This window comes from Pterocles gutturalis, unplaced genomic scaffold (assembly GCF_000699245.1).
Source record: "Pterocles gutturalis isolate BGI_N339 unplaced genomic scaffold, ASM69924v1 scaffold11569, whole genome shotgun sequence".
Taxonomy (NCBI): Eukaryota; Metazoa; Chordata; class Aves; order Pterocliformes; family Pteroclidae; genus Pterocles; species Pterocles gutturalis.
In genome coordinates, this window is record NW_010135813.1 from 14,587 (window position 1) to 28,962 (window position 14,376).

The 14,376-nt window shown below is 37.7% G+C and overlaps 1 protein-coding gene across 1 annotated transcript in view; it reads left to right on the forward strand.

Moving 5' to 3' along the window:
* MEGF10 (multiple EGF-like-domains 10) overlaps positions 1–14,376 on the forward strand; it is a gene marked incomplete at its 5' end in the record, with an annotated part of 70,021 nt that overhangs the window by 12,160 nt on the left and 43,485 nt on the right. Inside the window, 3 exons of the mRNA XM_010082048.1 lie at positions 11,337–11,583; positions 12,195–12,315; positions 14,209–14,345. Coding sequence (XP_010080350.1) covers positions 11,337–11,583; positions 12,195–12,315; positions 14,209–14,345 — 505 coding nt within the window. The remainder of the gene's footprint in view (positions 1–11,336; positions 11,584–12,194; positions 12,316–14,208; positions 14,346–14,376) is intronic.

Below are 14,376 nucleotides of genomic sequence, written 5' to 3' on the forward strand. Positions count from 1 at the left end.
TGACCTACCTAAGCACTAAACTTGTAAAACTGCAGAACTAAACTTTTTCTTACAAAGTACTATCCTTTCTCCGTTACGATTGATTATTCTCCTACAAAGGAATTTCATCTGTAAGTATCTGAAAACAGAGTCCTGTTGCAGCATCTGTCCATCTGCCAACCCACAGTTTGATTTTATCGGTTATTTCTCAGTTACATTTACCCAGTGTCTTTAAAATAAATTTTTAAACCATATGCCATGCCTTCTATGTGACAGTGGCTTTCTGGGTGGTAGCTGCAGCCAAGTGCTTCCTAAACGCTGTAATGTTCTCTCCAAAAACAACAGAGTGATTGCATGGACTAAATTCATGCATTGTGTAGTAAAAGCTGAGTCAGCAAGTTTCCTTCCCTGTGTGCTACAGCCTAATAATCTTTCTAGGGACTTAACTTTTTGGGAGACTCCCATTTCCTTTTGTAGCAATCATTACCTCCTTTTTGTGACGAGTCCCATCCAATTCCTAATAGCCTAGGCCAGTGTCTGCTTTCAGTTTAGGGAGAAGAGGGGTAAAGATTTGACTAGTCTGAGGCTGTTCTCTTTCAGTGCTTAATTCTAGCCTGAACCGTAACATTCCTCTCCATCCCATCCTCTGTCTTTCTGAAAACCTTACATCCCACCCGAGAGGAAAATAGACTTGGATGTATTCTTCTGTGAGTAAAAACCTGTGTGGTGGTCTCAGTATTTCGCTAATTAAATAATATCTCCTTGGGGAACATTTCCCATGTGAGATGTATTTTTCTTCAGGCCTTTTCTTTTTAGTTAAAGGAAGTGTACTGTATTAGGCAGTGTTTGCTTGCAGTGAATTTCAGTAGGAGGTGAGGAAGGAGATGATGATAACATACATACATCTGAAAATAAATACTATTTGGACTGAGAGATCACTCATTTGCAGAACACTTCTATTCTAGTGGGAAAGATGACAGTCACTTGAAACAAATTATTCTAACATTTATTGACCAAATGCAGTAGTCAGGTCAATGACAAACAAGTGGATAGAAGACATGTTGAACCTATCCCTTGGAGAGAGTGAATCAGCGCAATGAGCGTGCTGTCAGCACCACTTGGAAGAAGTGTTTCTGAACTTCAGGAGTATAAGTTGATCAGTTGTGAGTTGGGGACAAGGACAAAATTTAGAAAAAGAGACACAGTGGTAAAGATAGACTTGTAGATTAGAAATGTAAAAAATAGATTTTATTGACAACCAAACAAACCAACTCAATCTTTCCCTCCAAAACTGGATTATTGTTTATATCAAATGTCTAACTTGCATGTGTCAGACTGGATAGTCACATGTTGTAAGAGCATTTTTGACTACAGGTTGTGTATAAAGCAGTCTTCTGTAAAAGTTGCCACGCGTAGCGATAGCTGGCTGCCTAGATGTGTAGAGATGATCAAATCATGTTTCATGTTTGTGGATTATATTTTCTGCCTGTTTTCTGCTCACACTCTTGCAGCAGTATTTGTTGTAATACATAATATATGGACCTGATTGCCAGTTTTGAATGTCAGTGCAATATAGATACACATGCAGCCTAACATGGAGTCCCACTAAGCAATCAGGACACTCACTTTGTTTTTCTTCTCATGCCTACTAGTCCAAAAATAATTCCTTCAGAATCAATAGGACACTTTCTGAATAAGCTGGAGCAGAGGCAAAAGGCCAAAATCAATATTACACTGACTCGTCTACAAAGGTTATAGCCTTCATGATCCCCCAGCTGGCAAAAAAAAAAAAATAAAGCAAAAATGGAATGACATATTTTTGGTTTATGACAAGTATGTTAGGATTGTTCGTGGAAGTGTGAATAGGTATTTTCTATTTTTATTGTATTTAAATATTCTGAATTTTATTTGAATCACTGGATTTTAATTTGTAATCTGATTCTGTTTAATAGAATTTTATTTGGACTGTATTCTGAGGGCATGGGGGTAGAACAAGTGGCACTAAGGTGTCATTTGGCTCCAGGCTTTTATGAAGCCTAAGAAGAAAACTGGCTTTTTCCTTAATACATTAAGCATTTAACGCTGGCATCTCAGAGATAAATCTTCTTACATTCAAATGCACTTGTTAAGGAAACTTTTAAGGTGCAGTAGCTCTGCTACTATAAAGTTTCCTTTACTGTCATGGGCATTTGTAAACTTTGCAAATTCCATGAAAATCTCACTGTTTTCTTCATGGGATTTGGCAGATGCAGAATATGGCAGAAACTGGATCCCTTGGCATAGCTTGTGTGAGACGCTCACGTGAGTTACAAGCACTGCCAGTTTCTCAGTGGAGCTTATAATTTCCATTAACCCTGCAGAGGTGGATGTGTGACTGTTTTCCACAGACACCCTTGCATGCCACGTGAAACAGCCCCCTTTATGTGGGTTCCAGGCAAGGTGCCTGGGAGCATCTCATACACTGACAGCACAGCTTTTGAATCTTGAATTGAGACTCTTTGACCAAGGCATTGCTTTCCTTTTTTATTTGTCAAAAGCATTTTGACTAACAGAGCTTGCAAGATACGCTTAGAGAACTAGCTCATCCTTAAGTTTTCCAAGCCATTCAACAGGCTGTAGAAATAGGTTGTGGTTTTAGCCACATGCTTGCAGCAGAAAGGTTTGATTCACAGAACTGAGAAACTACTAAACACACAAGTGAAACTACAAAGTACACTGACAGAAAGCTATTTGCTTTCACGGAAAATTTAGAGAAATAGCTCATTCATGTAATGCAGAACTGCCCCCTGCCCTGGCTCCCAAACAGCCACATGCGCAAATGCATCCTGTTAGCACAAGTGAGAGAGAGCAAGTCATAAACAGTTTTACATTTAACCCTTTCTTATTACATGTGTCTTCCCCATACTCTTCACTACACTTAATTCTTCTGTAATTATTACTTCCATCATTCCCCTAACTGACCTCTTGGTTTTGCCAGCTGAACTATCTTTGGGTTGAGAAACTAACCCAGCAGCAAGTTAGATCAGGTGCTTGTAGGGGAAACAGGTATTAATGGAAGTTGCTGTCACCAGAGTCACTACAGTGTCACTCACTATGGTAGGTGGTATCAAAATTCCTAGGGCTACAAAGCAGCTGTGCTTTTCTAGAGTTCAGTACAATGATGTATTTGAAATTATATTATTCTTATCTTTAATATAATTGCTTTTTTTTTAAAGCATTTTAGTTTTGAAGTTCTAGGGAAATTAATTGATTTTATGGACATGCTTCAGCATTTTGCTGAATTACAGTTCCAATCTTTAAGCAAAAGGAGAAACAAAAATATATTTTCTACAAAACTAAGTTATTAAAGTTACTTATGTTGAGATTTACTGAAGGAAGACATTGCAGTAAATGGTGATAGTTTTATTGTTTGTAAACATTTTCTGGATCAGAGACGCTTCTCATTTCTGCTTTTCACAGTTTCTTAAATTTATATTTGTGTTTTTTTACCTAGGTTGACTTCTTGAATAATGTCCATGTAATTTTTTTTTTTTTTTTAGTAACAGGGCAAAAGTATTTTTAGTATTGGTTCAATTTCAATCTGCCTTATTATTAATGGACTTATGTACTGTCAGTGGCTCAGTTAGTGGGTTTTCAAGGATGTGAAGGATAACATTTGTAGCTAGTTTAAAAATCAAGATGACCTTCAAGTCATTGCAAAAAAGGAAAAAGGCTAATTTATGGTCTTTTAAGGAGATCTGTGCAAAATCAGGATCATGGAGAACAGTCTATTTTATACAGTACAATCAGATTCTTACAATTCTGCAACTTTTCCTATAATAGTAATTTGTTTTAACAGGGTTTATCCCAGTAGCAAGATGAAATGAACACTAAGAGCCATGAGTGTTTTCTTTAGCAATTATCCAACCTTGTGTTCTGATGTCCAAAGCACTTTAGTCTTCTGAAATTTATGGCATGTGAAAGGCATATAGTTACAGTCTTTTACAGAATCTGAAAAACACATTTTCATTGTTCTTCCACTTCACGGATCAAAAGGCTTTTTCAAAGTAAAAAAGAAAAATCCCTAAATTAAATTAAAGCTTATCATTTTGAATAAAAATCCTTTCTTATACACAAAATAAAAAGTAAGAATAAAAAATACGCCACAGGGTAAAAAGGCCTACAATATAACAAATGAAATCAGATAGAAACAAAAGACTCAAATAAAATCTAGATATAATAGAAAGTGCATTCTGAAAAAAAACCACTACTATGCATTTCTCTGCTTGGGATGTAGGTAGAATAAGTCTTCTTCTAAAAGGCATTGATATTTTATAATTGTTATGGGTGATTCTCTAATGGAAAAAGATTTATTTTCTGATATGCATGGGCATATATTTTCATAACGTCCTGAGGTGACTAGAACAGAGCATATAAAAATATATGGAGAATAACTGCATGTTTTTATGAGATTTTGAAGTTTTTCTAAAGGAAGTTTTTATTCTACTTTCAGAATAGCTGGTTTTGTCTTCTGGCTTTTTTTGAGTCATCTCGGAAATTTCTGTTTGCCATGTTGCACGTTTTTACTATCTTGCAATCCAGACTGACATACAGGTTGATGTCACTAGGGGTTTAATACATCTTGTCAAATTTTGAACACACGTGAGTATTTATAGCTTTCAGCATCAGAACTTTTACTTGGTTTAAGTTCCAGTTGGGAGAATTATTATCTGTTTCCTATTCTGCAGGAATATCCTAAGGGAAACTGATGCCATCAATTTAGACCCACAGCTAACCAAATCATAATAACAGAGTAGTTTCAAGAATACTCTCTAAACTTTCCAACAAGGATGATGTGGATTTAGATTAGTGACAACATTCATATTTTTGTCATGGTTTTTGCTTAGAGAATCAATGAGTGTTGTTCTGAACGCAAACACACTCAGAAATTAAGATCATTAAGAGTGGCATCTACATGGCTATGACTTTTCATGTTATCAGCTACGTGTAACTGAGGATCCATAAAGTATTATGCAAGTTTACTTTTGTGTATACCAAAGGTACGTGATGCCTTAATGTAATACATGACCTATTTGACTGTTGTCATGGTATGTGAAATACCTTCTTTCTTGACAAGAAGGACATCAATCCAGTTTTCTGACAAAATTTTAATCTGAAGTGTGGTATATGCCATGTCTTTGCAAGGCTTCATATTTCAATTATGGCACTCTTTTTGAGAAAAACAGTAAAGGCATTTTCAGGTATGCAAAATACAAGACTGTCTAACACATGAATTAGAATTAAATTTCCCTTCTGTTGACACTGGAAAGTTAGATGGGCATTCATTGTTGATGGACAAAAGAGAGGACTTGTCCTGGGTGCATATCCTTACTGAGGTCATCAGAAAGAGTTGTGATGAATGTCTCATCTCACCTATGAATTTAAATGCCTCCTTCATAAAAAGTTATTCTGTTATGTTGGGAAATTCTTACTGAGATTCATCAGTTGCTACTTACTGCCGGTTAGATATCTGAAGTATTAGTTCTGCTTATGTGTATTTATGTTAAGGCAAGCATGTTTCTGGCTTCTGGAAGAGAGGGAAGGGTCATTCTTCTACATGCTAAACTCTGGACATCCTTGGAGCAATTTATGGTAATAAGATTTTCAGTGGGCTACTCCTTTGGATAAATCAAAGTTTTCTCAGTATTGGCTGGATATGCTTGTCTATTAATGGTGGTTATTCCCTGATAATGCAAGTGACTTCTGGGCCCTCCTAGAAATGTTACTCTTTTCTTATTTATATCCTCTGCTCCAAAAGACTGGAATAGTTTTTAAACAGGGCATGTTCCAGTTGGTCTACTTTTAGTTGTAGATGATCATCATTCTTTCTCCTTGGTAGACCTAGACCTCATGGCTGTCCCTGCTCGAGATTTGTGGACTCCTGCAAGTGAAAACACAGAACAGAAAGTTGCCTCTGCCCCAGAGAACCTGTGGCTGAAGCAAAAGAAAAGAGATAAGACAAAGCTGGAAACACGTAGGAGATGAGAAAGGAAATAAACACTAGTAAATGACCATGGCAGGCAGTGGTTTTGACACACTTGCCGCATTAACTTTTTGCAGACTTAACAGTAAGGAGGCATTATAAGGTAGGGACATGGAAGAGGAGAACATGGCAGTTTGATGGCTTGGGGTATTGGAGAGCTGTGCCAAATTGTAGAGGCAACTTGAGGAGAATCAAGGAAGACAGTAGTCTGAAAATGCAACAAAGGGGCTAATGTCGCAGGTGATGTAAATCTGGAGGTGGATATTTGGATACTGAATGAGAAATGATAAATGAGGGATAGACCACAAAGGCCATGAAAGTAAGGACAAGGCAATAGAGATCTGAGAGGCAAAGGAGGGATGTAAAGGAAGGCATAAAGATTTAGACTTGTCCTTGATGTGACAGCCTAGAAAGGAGGAAATATCAGTCAAAGATGATGTTGAAGTTATGGGCAGCTTCAGTTTGTTTTACATGCTGGAGCAAGGAAAATCAACTTTCACTTACTAAAGGCTGCAGCTCCTTGAACCTGTCTGAAGAAATTATGTTAGGGTTTTAAGGAGACAAAAGGATAAAAATTCTGCATATTTGCCACTGTTTGCTTATTTTAAATTTGTACTTCACAATATTGCATTCCAAGTGAGGAAGCAGTCGCTCTGTTTCTGCTGTCTGTGGTAGGGAATTTTATTTCAGTTTTTTTGAAAGACCATAAAAATACATCAGACTCATGCTCCAGTAAGAATCTCCTCTGTTTTCGTGATAATGTTACATAGTTCCAGAAACCCACAGCAGTGTGTTGCAGAAAGATGTGTAAGCAAGAATAAAATCTCATTCTGTTGTCTTGCTGCTACACACAGGATAGCTACAAAAATTGATAGCAAGAAAAGAAAATCTTAGTTTTGCTGTGATTCTCCACTTTCACTTCCCCATTAGCAGAAAAAGAAAGACAAAAAGAGAAGAAAGTTTTTTAAAAAGCAATAAACGTTGTCTGGCTTGAATAGCGTGTTATAAAGAAAACTGTAGCATACATAAAAGATAGTTGAAAGTCAGAGTTTCTAAGGAAGTTTTCCTTCTGAAATGTTCTTTGACTTGATTTGATAGCCGTGTTTTGTTCTCATTATAGGCCATTCTTTAGAGAAGTACAGAATTGTAGGTGATCAAGGTGGGTTTGTCAGGAGCTTTTAATGAAATCAACCAAAAAAAAAAAAAAAGTAGAAAAAACCACATTCAGTTAAAATGTATTTGTTTACAAGGACCAATAAAGGACTTACCAAATTTTTCAGATGTGCTTCAGATTATTATAAAAATTCATACCTTGTGCTATAAAATATCAGGGCTCCCTTCATCTCAATTTGCAAGTCACTAACTGCTTGCAGAAGCCATACGCATAAAACCACATCTAGCCCAGCATAATAATAATGTGCATTAAAGTTATTGTACTAGGAAATACAGAACTTTAAATCTTCAAAGATACTACAAAAGGCCCCAAAACAGTAGCAATTTGCATCACAAATATCAATTCCTTCTTGAAGGTGTTTTTTTTTAACACTATTGAATCCTTGAGTTTCTCTGTGTTTCTAAAGTTGTTTTTTGGCACTCAGTTTCATGCAGCATTTCTTTATGATGGTAGACTTGCATTGTCTTACAGTTTCATACCATACTTGCTGATATTAAATGAGGGTTATACAATGCAGTGCCCTTATTCTCAAAAGGAAAATTTTGCTTTCACTGAGTAAGTCTTTTGAGAGAAAAGTTCTCTGTCCTGTATTTGTGGCATTGTGTGATGTGCACAGCATGTACTACATTGACAAATAAGATATTCCCAGATGAACAGAATGTATAAAACAAAAATGACAAGAAGATGTGTCATTAGTACCATGGTGTTTGTTAAACATTTACTTTGGGTTTTTTTGTTCCTCTACAGCATAAGGTGAAGTCCAAAAGGACCCTGCCAGTCTACTAGGAAAGCTGATAGGTAGTAGCTGAAACCAGTGCAGTTAGCTGGTTCTTCTATTTAAAACAGAAAAACCTGAGGGTGAACATAACATTCGTGAAAAAGGGGAAGGTGAACAACTTTTGTAAGGAAGGTGTTCTCTGTAAAACAGAGCAGCACTAGACCAGTTCTGTATGACCAATACAGAAAATTAACCCTGGTTTTCTGTTTGGGTTTTGCATTTCTGCAGGATTCAGACTGTTTCCAGGAGTTATTTGGGCTCAAATGCATCGTCCTTGTGTAGAAACCATTTTGAACACAGGGCTCTTGTCTCTAAACTTTGCTTCCCTTCCACATATACTCTGTACTGAGACAGATGATTTATGGCCCCAAATCTGTTCAGAGGCCAGTAGCTGACACTTTTGCATGTGCGTGCGTGTAGTGTTTGCCTATGCGCGTGTGCCTGTGACCTAGGTGCGGTCAGGACAGTCAGAGCAGCTATTCTGATTAAACTGCAGCTGGTAGTCTGTAACCTGACGATAGTCATTAACTCAAAGACTATCCCATTCCACCAGATTAGCAGCTGCACGATTTACAACCTGGCTTTCTTAGTGTCTGAATACTAGGAAGCAGCAGAAATAGTATGATGTAATAGTTGGTAAATTTACCTTCCAAAGCTAATAAAAAACTAAACCAAACTCACCACAGGAAACACTTCTACTCTTCACCTTTTTCTTTTTTAATAGTAAACTGAGCATCAGTTTCTGACAAATCACTTTAATTTCCTATGGGGAACATTATTGATTATCAGTCAGGGGACATAAGGGTAAAATATCTGATTTATCTATCATGTTCAAAATTATTATTTGTTCCCATTAATCCTGCAAATTTCTTCACAGTTCTGCCGATAACTCATAGACGGATGCTAGGCTGATGACAGACGTTGCGTAAAGGACTATTGTGCAGTTGTACTATGGTGGGGCCACCATTGTACTGGTGGAATGCTTCACCACCGTGCTGTAGTGAAAAATGGCACAGTCAATATTTTTTACCCACCTGGCCATTGCCAGGAGACTGGTCATAGGACTGTAAATTGTATTAGCGGCCATATGATGCTTTTTGTTTTAATGATTTCCTGCAAATGTAATGAGAAGACCACGCCAGGAAATTAATAATTTATTATGTACTGTGCAGTACACGTTCTTACAGTACAATAGTCAAGAAAGGTTCAAGTTCACAGACAGCACGTTCATCATGGATGTCAGTAAATCTCCAGGAGGCAGTGGGGTGCATCCCAGGGAGGCAGACTGGGGATGGGATTGTAAAAAGAACAGAGGAAGTACAAGGCCTCCACTGCTTCACAAGTGAAGTGGTTTGATGGCAATCTTGGTGCCTGGGTGTTCAAGGCAATGATGGAAGTGTGGTAGTAGATATTTCTGGTCTGTGTGGCTCTGAAACTCATTACTCTGGATCTTCAAGCAGCTACATGAATGTTGTTGCACCACACCAAATATCCCATTTCCAGCTATTGGTGAAAGGACATAAGCTTGCACTCATCGAACAAGAATAAGTATTCTCTTGCCTGTCATGTCTTCATAGCTAGAATGTGTTCAGGCCACATTCATCCCTGACTGAGCTCTGTCCTTGAACAGTCATGGTCTGGCAATCTGAATTCTTCTGTTTATCAGACATGCCAGGACAGTTTTTTTGGTTTTGTTTGGTTTTTAAAGTTTTTAATTTTTCCATGAGGAATGGCTGAAATTTAAATTGTCTATTTTGTCTGGGAGCAGGAGGAAGACTGTTATCTGAATCCAGACTAATGTGTTAAGCAAAAAAAAAAAGTAGAGGTGCCTGCTCAATCATGACAGAACATGTGAGTGTCTCAGATGTTTCACCACCCATACATATATTTTTATATATATCCCAAAATAGCTAGTTTCCTGACAACAATTTGAGGACTGGTTAAGCATAAGGACTTCGCTTTCTATTTCACGCAGACATGTTGAAAATAAGCCTATAGCAGTTCTGAATGAATGTGAGTTACCATGGGGAAAGGCATAGTGTGAGATGGTGTATGCTGTAGACAGCACTGTGTTGTAGTACAGTGCAAAACAAAACCCACACATCTTCAAAGAGAGAGGCCAATAACAAGATGGACAGTTGTTCTGTCCATTGGACAGTATTGCTGGGTGTTTATAACGCATACAGTACTTTGTATTGCTCTATATTTTATTGTGTGTAGGTGCTTACAATATCTCCACTATGGATGCATGTTCTAGTGACCTCTCTGGAAAAGAAAAACCTTAAGGAGCAGATTCTTTAGAATACTCTAATCCCTTTTTATTTGTGTAGCCTGAGTGAACAGCTCCTATAGCTGAATAGTTCCTACCCTGAGGAGGATTCCTGAATTACTCTGCATTAGTCTAGGAAAGTGTGCCTGTTCTCTGCCTGGCTTTTTTGCCCCAGGAGAAGACTGGAAGAACAATGGCTGTCAGTCTCCAGGAGGAGAGCCTGGGCTTCCAGTCACTGCAATTGAGGCTTTCCCATTGTAGTGCTGTTATCAACAGAACATAAAAATAAAATCAGATCATTTGACCGTATGATTAGCACATTCGAGTTGAACTCCAGGTGACCTTAATCTTTTGGCTCTTTACAGAATTCCCATGTTTCTCACTTGATAAAAATTTCTTCCTTAACTTTAAGATTTTTCTTTTGGTGCTGACATAATCTCTAAGTGATTTGCTTATAGGATTTTAATGGACTGCCATGGGGCAGACAACAAAAGATGCATTTGAGTGATCGTGAAGACACATTGGGTAACCAAATTTGTGGAATCTGGATGAAGTTTAACCATATAATTGTTAAGTTCTATTGCTTGGGGAAACATTTCTTGTGTTTTCTTTTGCCCTATCAGTATATTGCAAGGTTGAAAAGGAAATATTTGCAATTATGTAAACAAGTAGGAACTTCTGGATTTGAAAAAAAATTATTATCTGGAGTAAGCTTTGCAGCTTCCTTGTGGGATTCAGACAGTTTTTTATAGATTTAGACTACATATTTTTACTTTTTTAAGTTAACAGGGCTTCTCAGTGTAAATGGAAGCTCACTGCAACCATGTTATTTTATGGTGCAGAGTCATAATGAAGAGTTCTGACAATGAAGAGACTAGAGCTTGCATTTACTTCACAGCTTCATATTTTATGCTTAAGAAATTAATTTGTGTGCATAAATTAAGTTCTGCCAGACTGCTAAGATCCTTGAGGACCAAGAAGAACTGAGGATATACTACATAACTTATTTCCATCTCATAACTTTTTTTTTTTTTACAGTTGACTCATAGTATCTTCAGTGCTGTAACATGAGCTATTATGAAACTGCTGTAAATTTTTCCTTCTACCTCTTCAGCATGTGACAGTGACCACTGGGGACCTCACTGCAGCAGCCGCTGCCAGTGCAAGAATGGAGCCTTGTGCAACCCCATCACTGGAGCCTGCCACTGTGCCTCGGGTTTCAAAGGTTGGCGCTGTGAGGAACGCTGTGATCAAGGGACATACGGAAATGATTGCCATCAAAAATGCCAGTGTCAAAATGGAGCGACCTGTGACCATGTGACTGGAGAGTGCAGATGTCCTCCTGGATACACTGGTGCCTTGTAAGCAGTGGATATATTAGTTATGGGGGGAAAGATACAAGTTTTAAATAGTGCTGACAAGAGAAATTAAGTTTAGATTAACTTTTAACACTCTGCTATTGGTCTGGCTGATGTGTGCAGGGCTGGTGGCTAAAAAGCAGCTGGGCAAACCATGTTGCAGTGCACATTCAGATGTGTAGCTGAGAGAAAGCCCTCTTGATCTCCAAATCTAAGTAAAATCCAGAAAAAGTAGCAGCAGGAGCTTCTTCATGACAGCCATGAAAATGGTTTGGCTACAAGTCTGGAAAATTGCATTGAAACATGGAATTATTTGGCTTTGTCATTCCAGAACAGCTTTTGAGCTTTGTCAGTAACAACAAATGAACACCAACCAGTGTAGAAAGACATATCTTTAAGAAGAAATAATTCCTAGATTGCTAGGTCTGTTTGCTTCGATTTCTCGCATGGTTGCTGTACAATATTCAGTGTGTGTCTCTTTATGTTGGACTGCTTTCTGTTTCACACTTTTGGCCAGAAAAGTTAATGATAGCATTATAAATAAAGAGGTGGCTGGAGACTGGAGCGTGTGCCGAAGTAACGGTTGTCTCTGTTGTACACCACCACCTCCTCAGCTGTGAGGACCTCTGTCCCCCTGGGAAGCATGGGCCACAGTGCGAAGAGAGGTGCCCATGCCAGAACGGAGGTGTCTGTCACCACGTCACCGGGGAGTGTGCCTGCCCGCCAGGATGGATGGTAAAAACTATTTTTGAAATCAACATAACCCCATAAAACTTCCATATTTGTAGATTTTGAACAGCCTCAGAAAAGGGTAGTAAATGAGGACAGAAAATGCAGTCTGCCTGTAGCCAGGCGTAATGTGAAACCTTTTTTAGCATAAGAGACTGAAATAAAATACTTGCAAAACCTCAGGTTCTGAGCTGCTTCCTTAACTGTATCAGATTCTGGAAGCAAAAGACATGAATCGTACTGTGAAGAGGCAACACCCTTTAGATCTTTTCTGGAAGTCATTAATTTCTACATATAATTTGATATTATAAGGTGACACTCATATCTTTTAGTAGTGGGTTTTGTGCCTGTTTTCATACATCTAGTATGCATGGCAGAAACCCCAAACCTTAAGATACTGTGTTAAATGTTGGTTATGGAAATGCGACATCAGAACTTTGATGTTATCTTTAGCCTTCCTACCCTTTTTGTCAGTGGGTCGGGAAAGAACAACTGACCTTGGAGCTGGTAGTAGCCTCTCCTACTACCACGCTGCCACCTCTGAGTTTGCAAATAATGGAGTTGGAAGGTGATCAAGAGGCTGAAAGGTGATCAAAGCTCAAATAATTTATTTAAATACATTTGTAGATAGTATTTATCAATAGTATTTGTTAAGGTTTTCTATTTAAATGTCAATTTTTGGTTAAAATCCACATTTAATCACATTAAATCCATTAAATCACATTAAATCACATTAAATCCAACTTTTGACTACCTCATGATAATTGGCATATTATATTGAGGTAACCTGTGGCAGAGGTCAGTTTTCACCAACTAGATAAATAATATAGATATAAATTATCATCTCTGTGTGTTTGAACAGCACCACTCATCTGGCTACCTAACTTGGATTATGGCCATTTTTACTTTTTTTTCCACTTCATGTTAGAAGAATGAAATTATTTGTCATAGAATACAAATGTTTGTATGAATTCTTGACTCTCTTTATCTGCCTAAATACAGCTAATGAAAAATGAGATAGCATATGAAGCAGTGATGGAAATTTTATACTAGTGTTTGTCTTAACTAATAAATTACTGTTTAGCCCTTTGACTAATTTTCCATTCCAAGTAGTTATTTAAGTATAACTCTGTGTTAGTTTTAGATTTTTCAGTGCCGTGAAACACAATTTTGCCAGTATAGCCTTTTTTGCTTTTCAGGTAAGGAAGTTTTAAAGTAGCCAGGTATAAATTCTGAGTATCTTATATTAGTTGAAATACCTGTATGTCTTTTGTCTGATGAAATGCCTGTAAATATGTTTTTCTTGAAACGGCTTCTTAAAAGTCTTTAGATCTGATGTTCCCCTCACTACACAGGTGTAATTAATTCCCAGGATGTAAATAACAGTGCAGAAATTCAAAATCCATCTAACGGACGCAGACATCCTACCTAAGCTTTTAAGATATGCTGCTTTCAATGAAATTACAACCAGGTTTTCCTTTCATCAGAAAAAACTTATCATAAAGCAGCATAACTGGGACATTACAGCAATTACTTGTTTCTACACCAGTACTCACTGGAGGGCATTTCCGAATGTCTTGATATGTACTAATTCTGATAAATAAATTGAAAAGAGCTTTACATCAATTAGTCTTAAATGTCTAAATGTTTGCTCTTCTGCTTAGAGGTAGTGTTTTTCATTAGTTTTGGCTTGAAAAATGTAAATCCTGGAAGATTTTTCCTCCAGTGCTGGAACATACACCACGTTTAAAGCTGGAAAAGAGTCTGGCATTTCCAAGATCAGCATTAGATGAGTGACACAAGATCTCCTTAATCTTCCTTCATTACAAAACTTTCTTCCTTGTCCATTCAAGCTGTAATCCCAAATCTAATATTAAGATTTTTCTTCTGCACACGCAGGGCATGGTGTGTGGTCAGCCTTGTCCTGAGGGTCGATATGGGAAAAACTGTTCCCAGGAGTGCCAGTGCCACAATGGAGGGACCTGTGACTCGGCAAGAGGTCAATGCCATTGTAGCCCAGGTTACACAGGAGAACGGTATGAAAAATTTATTTTTGACAGACTGTTG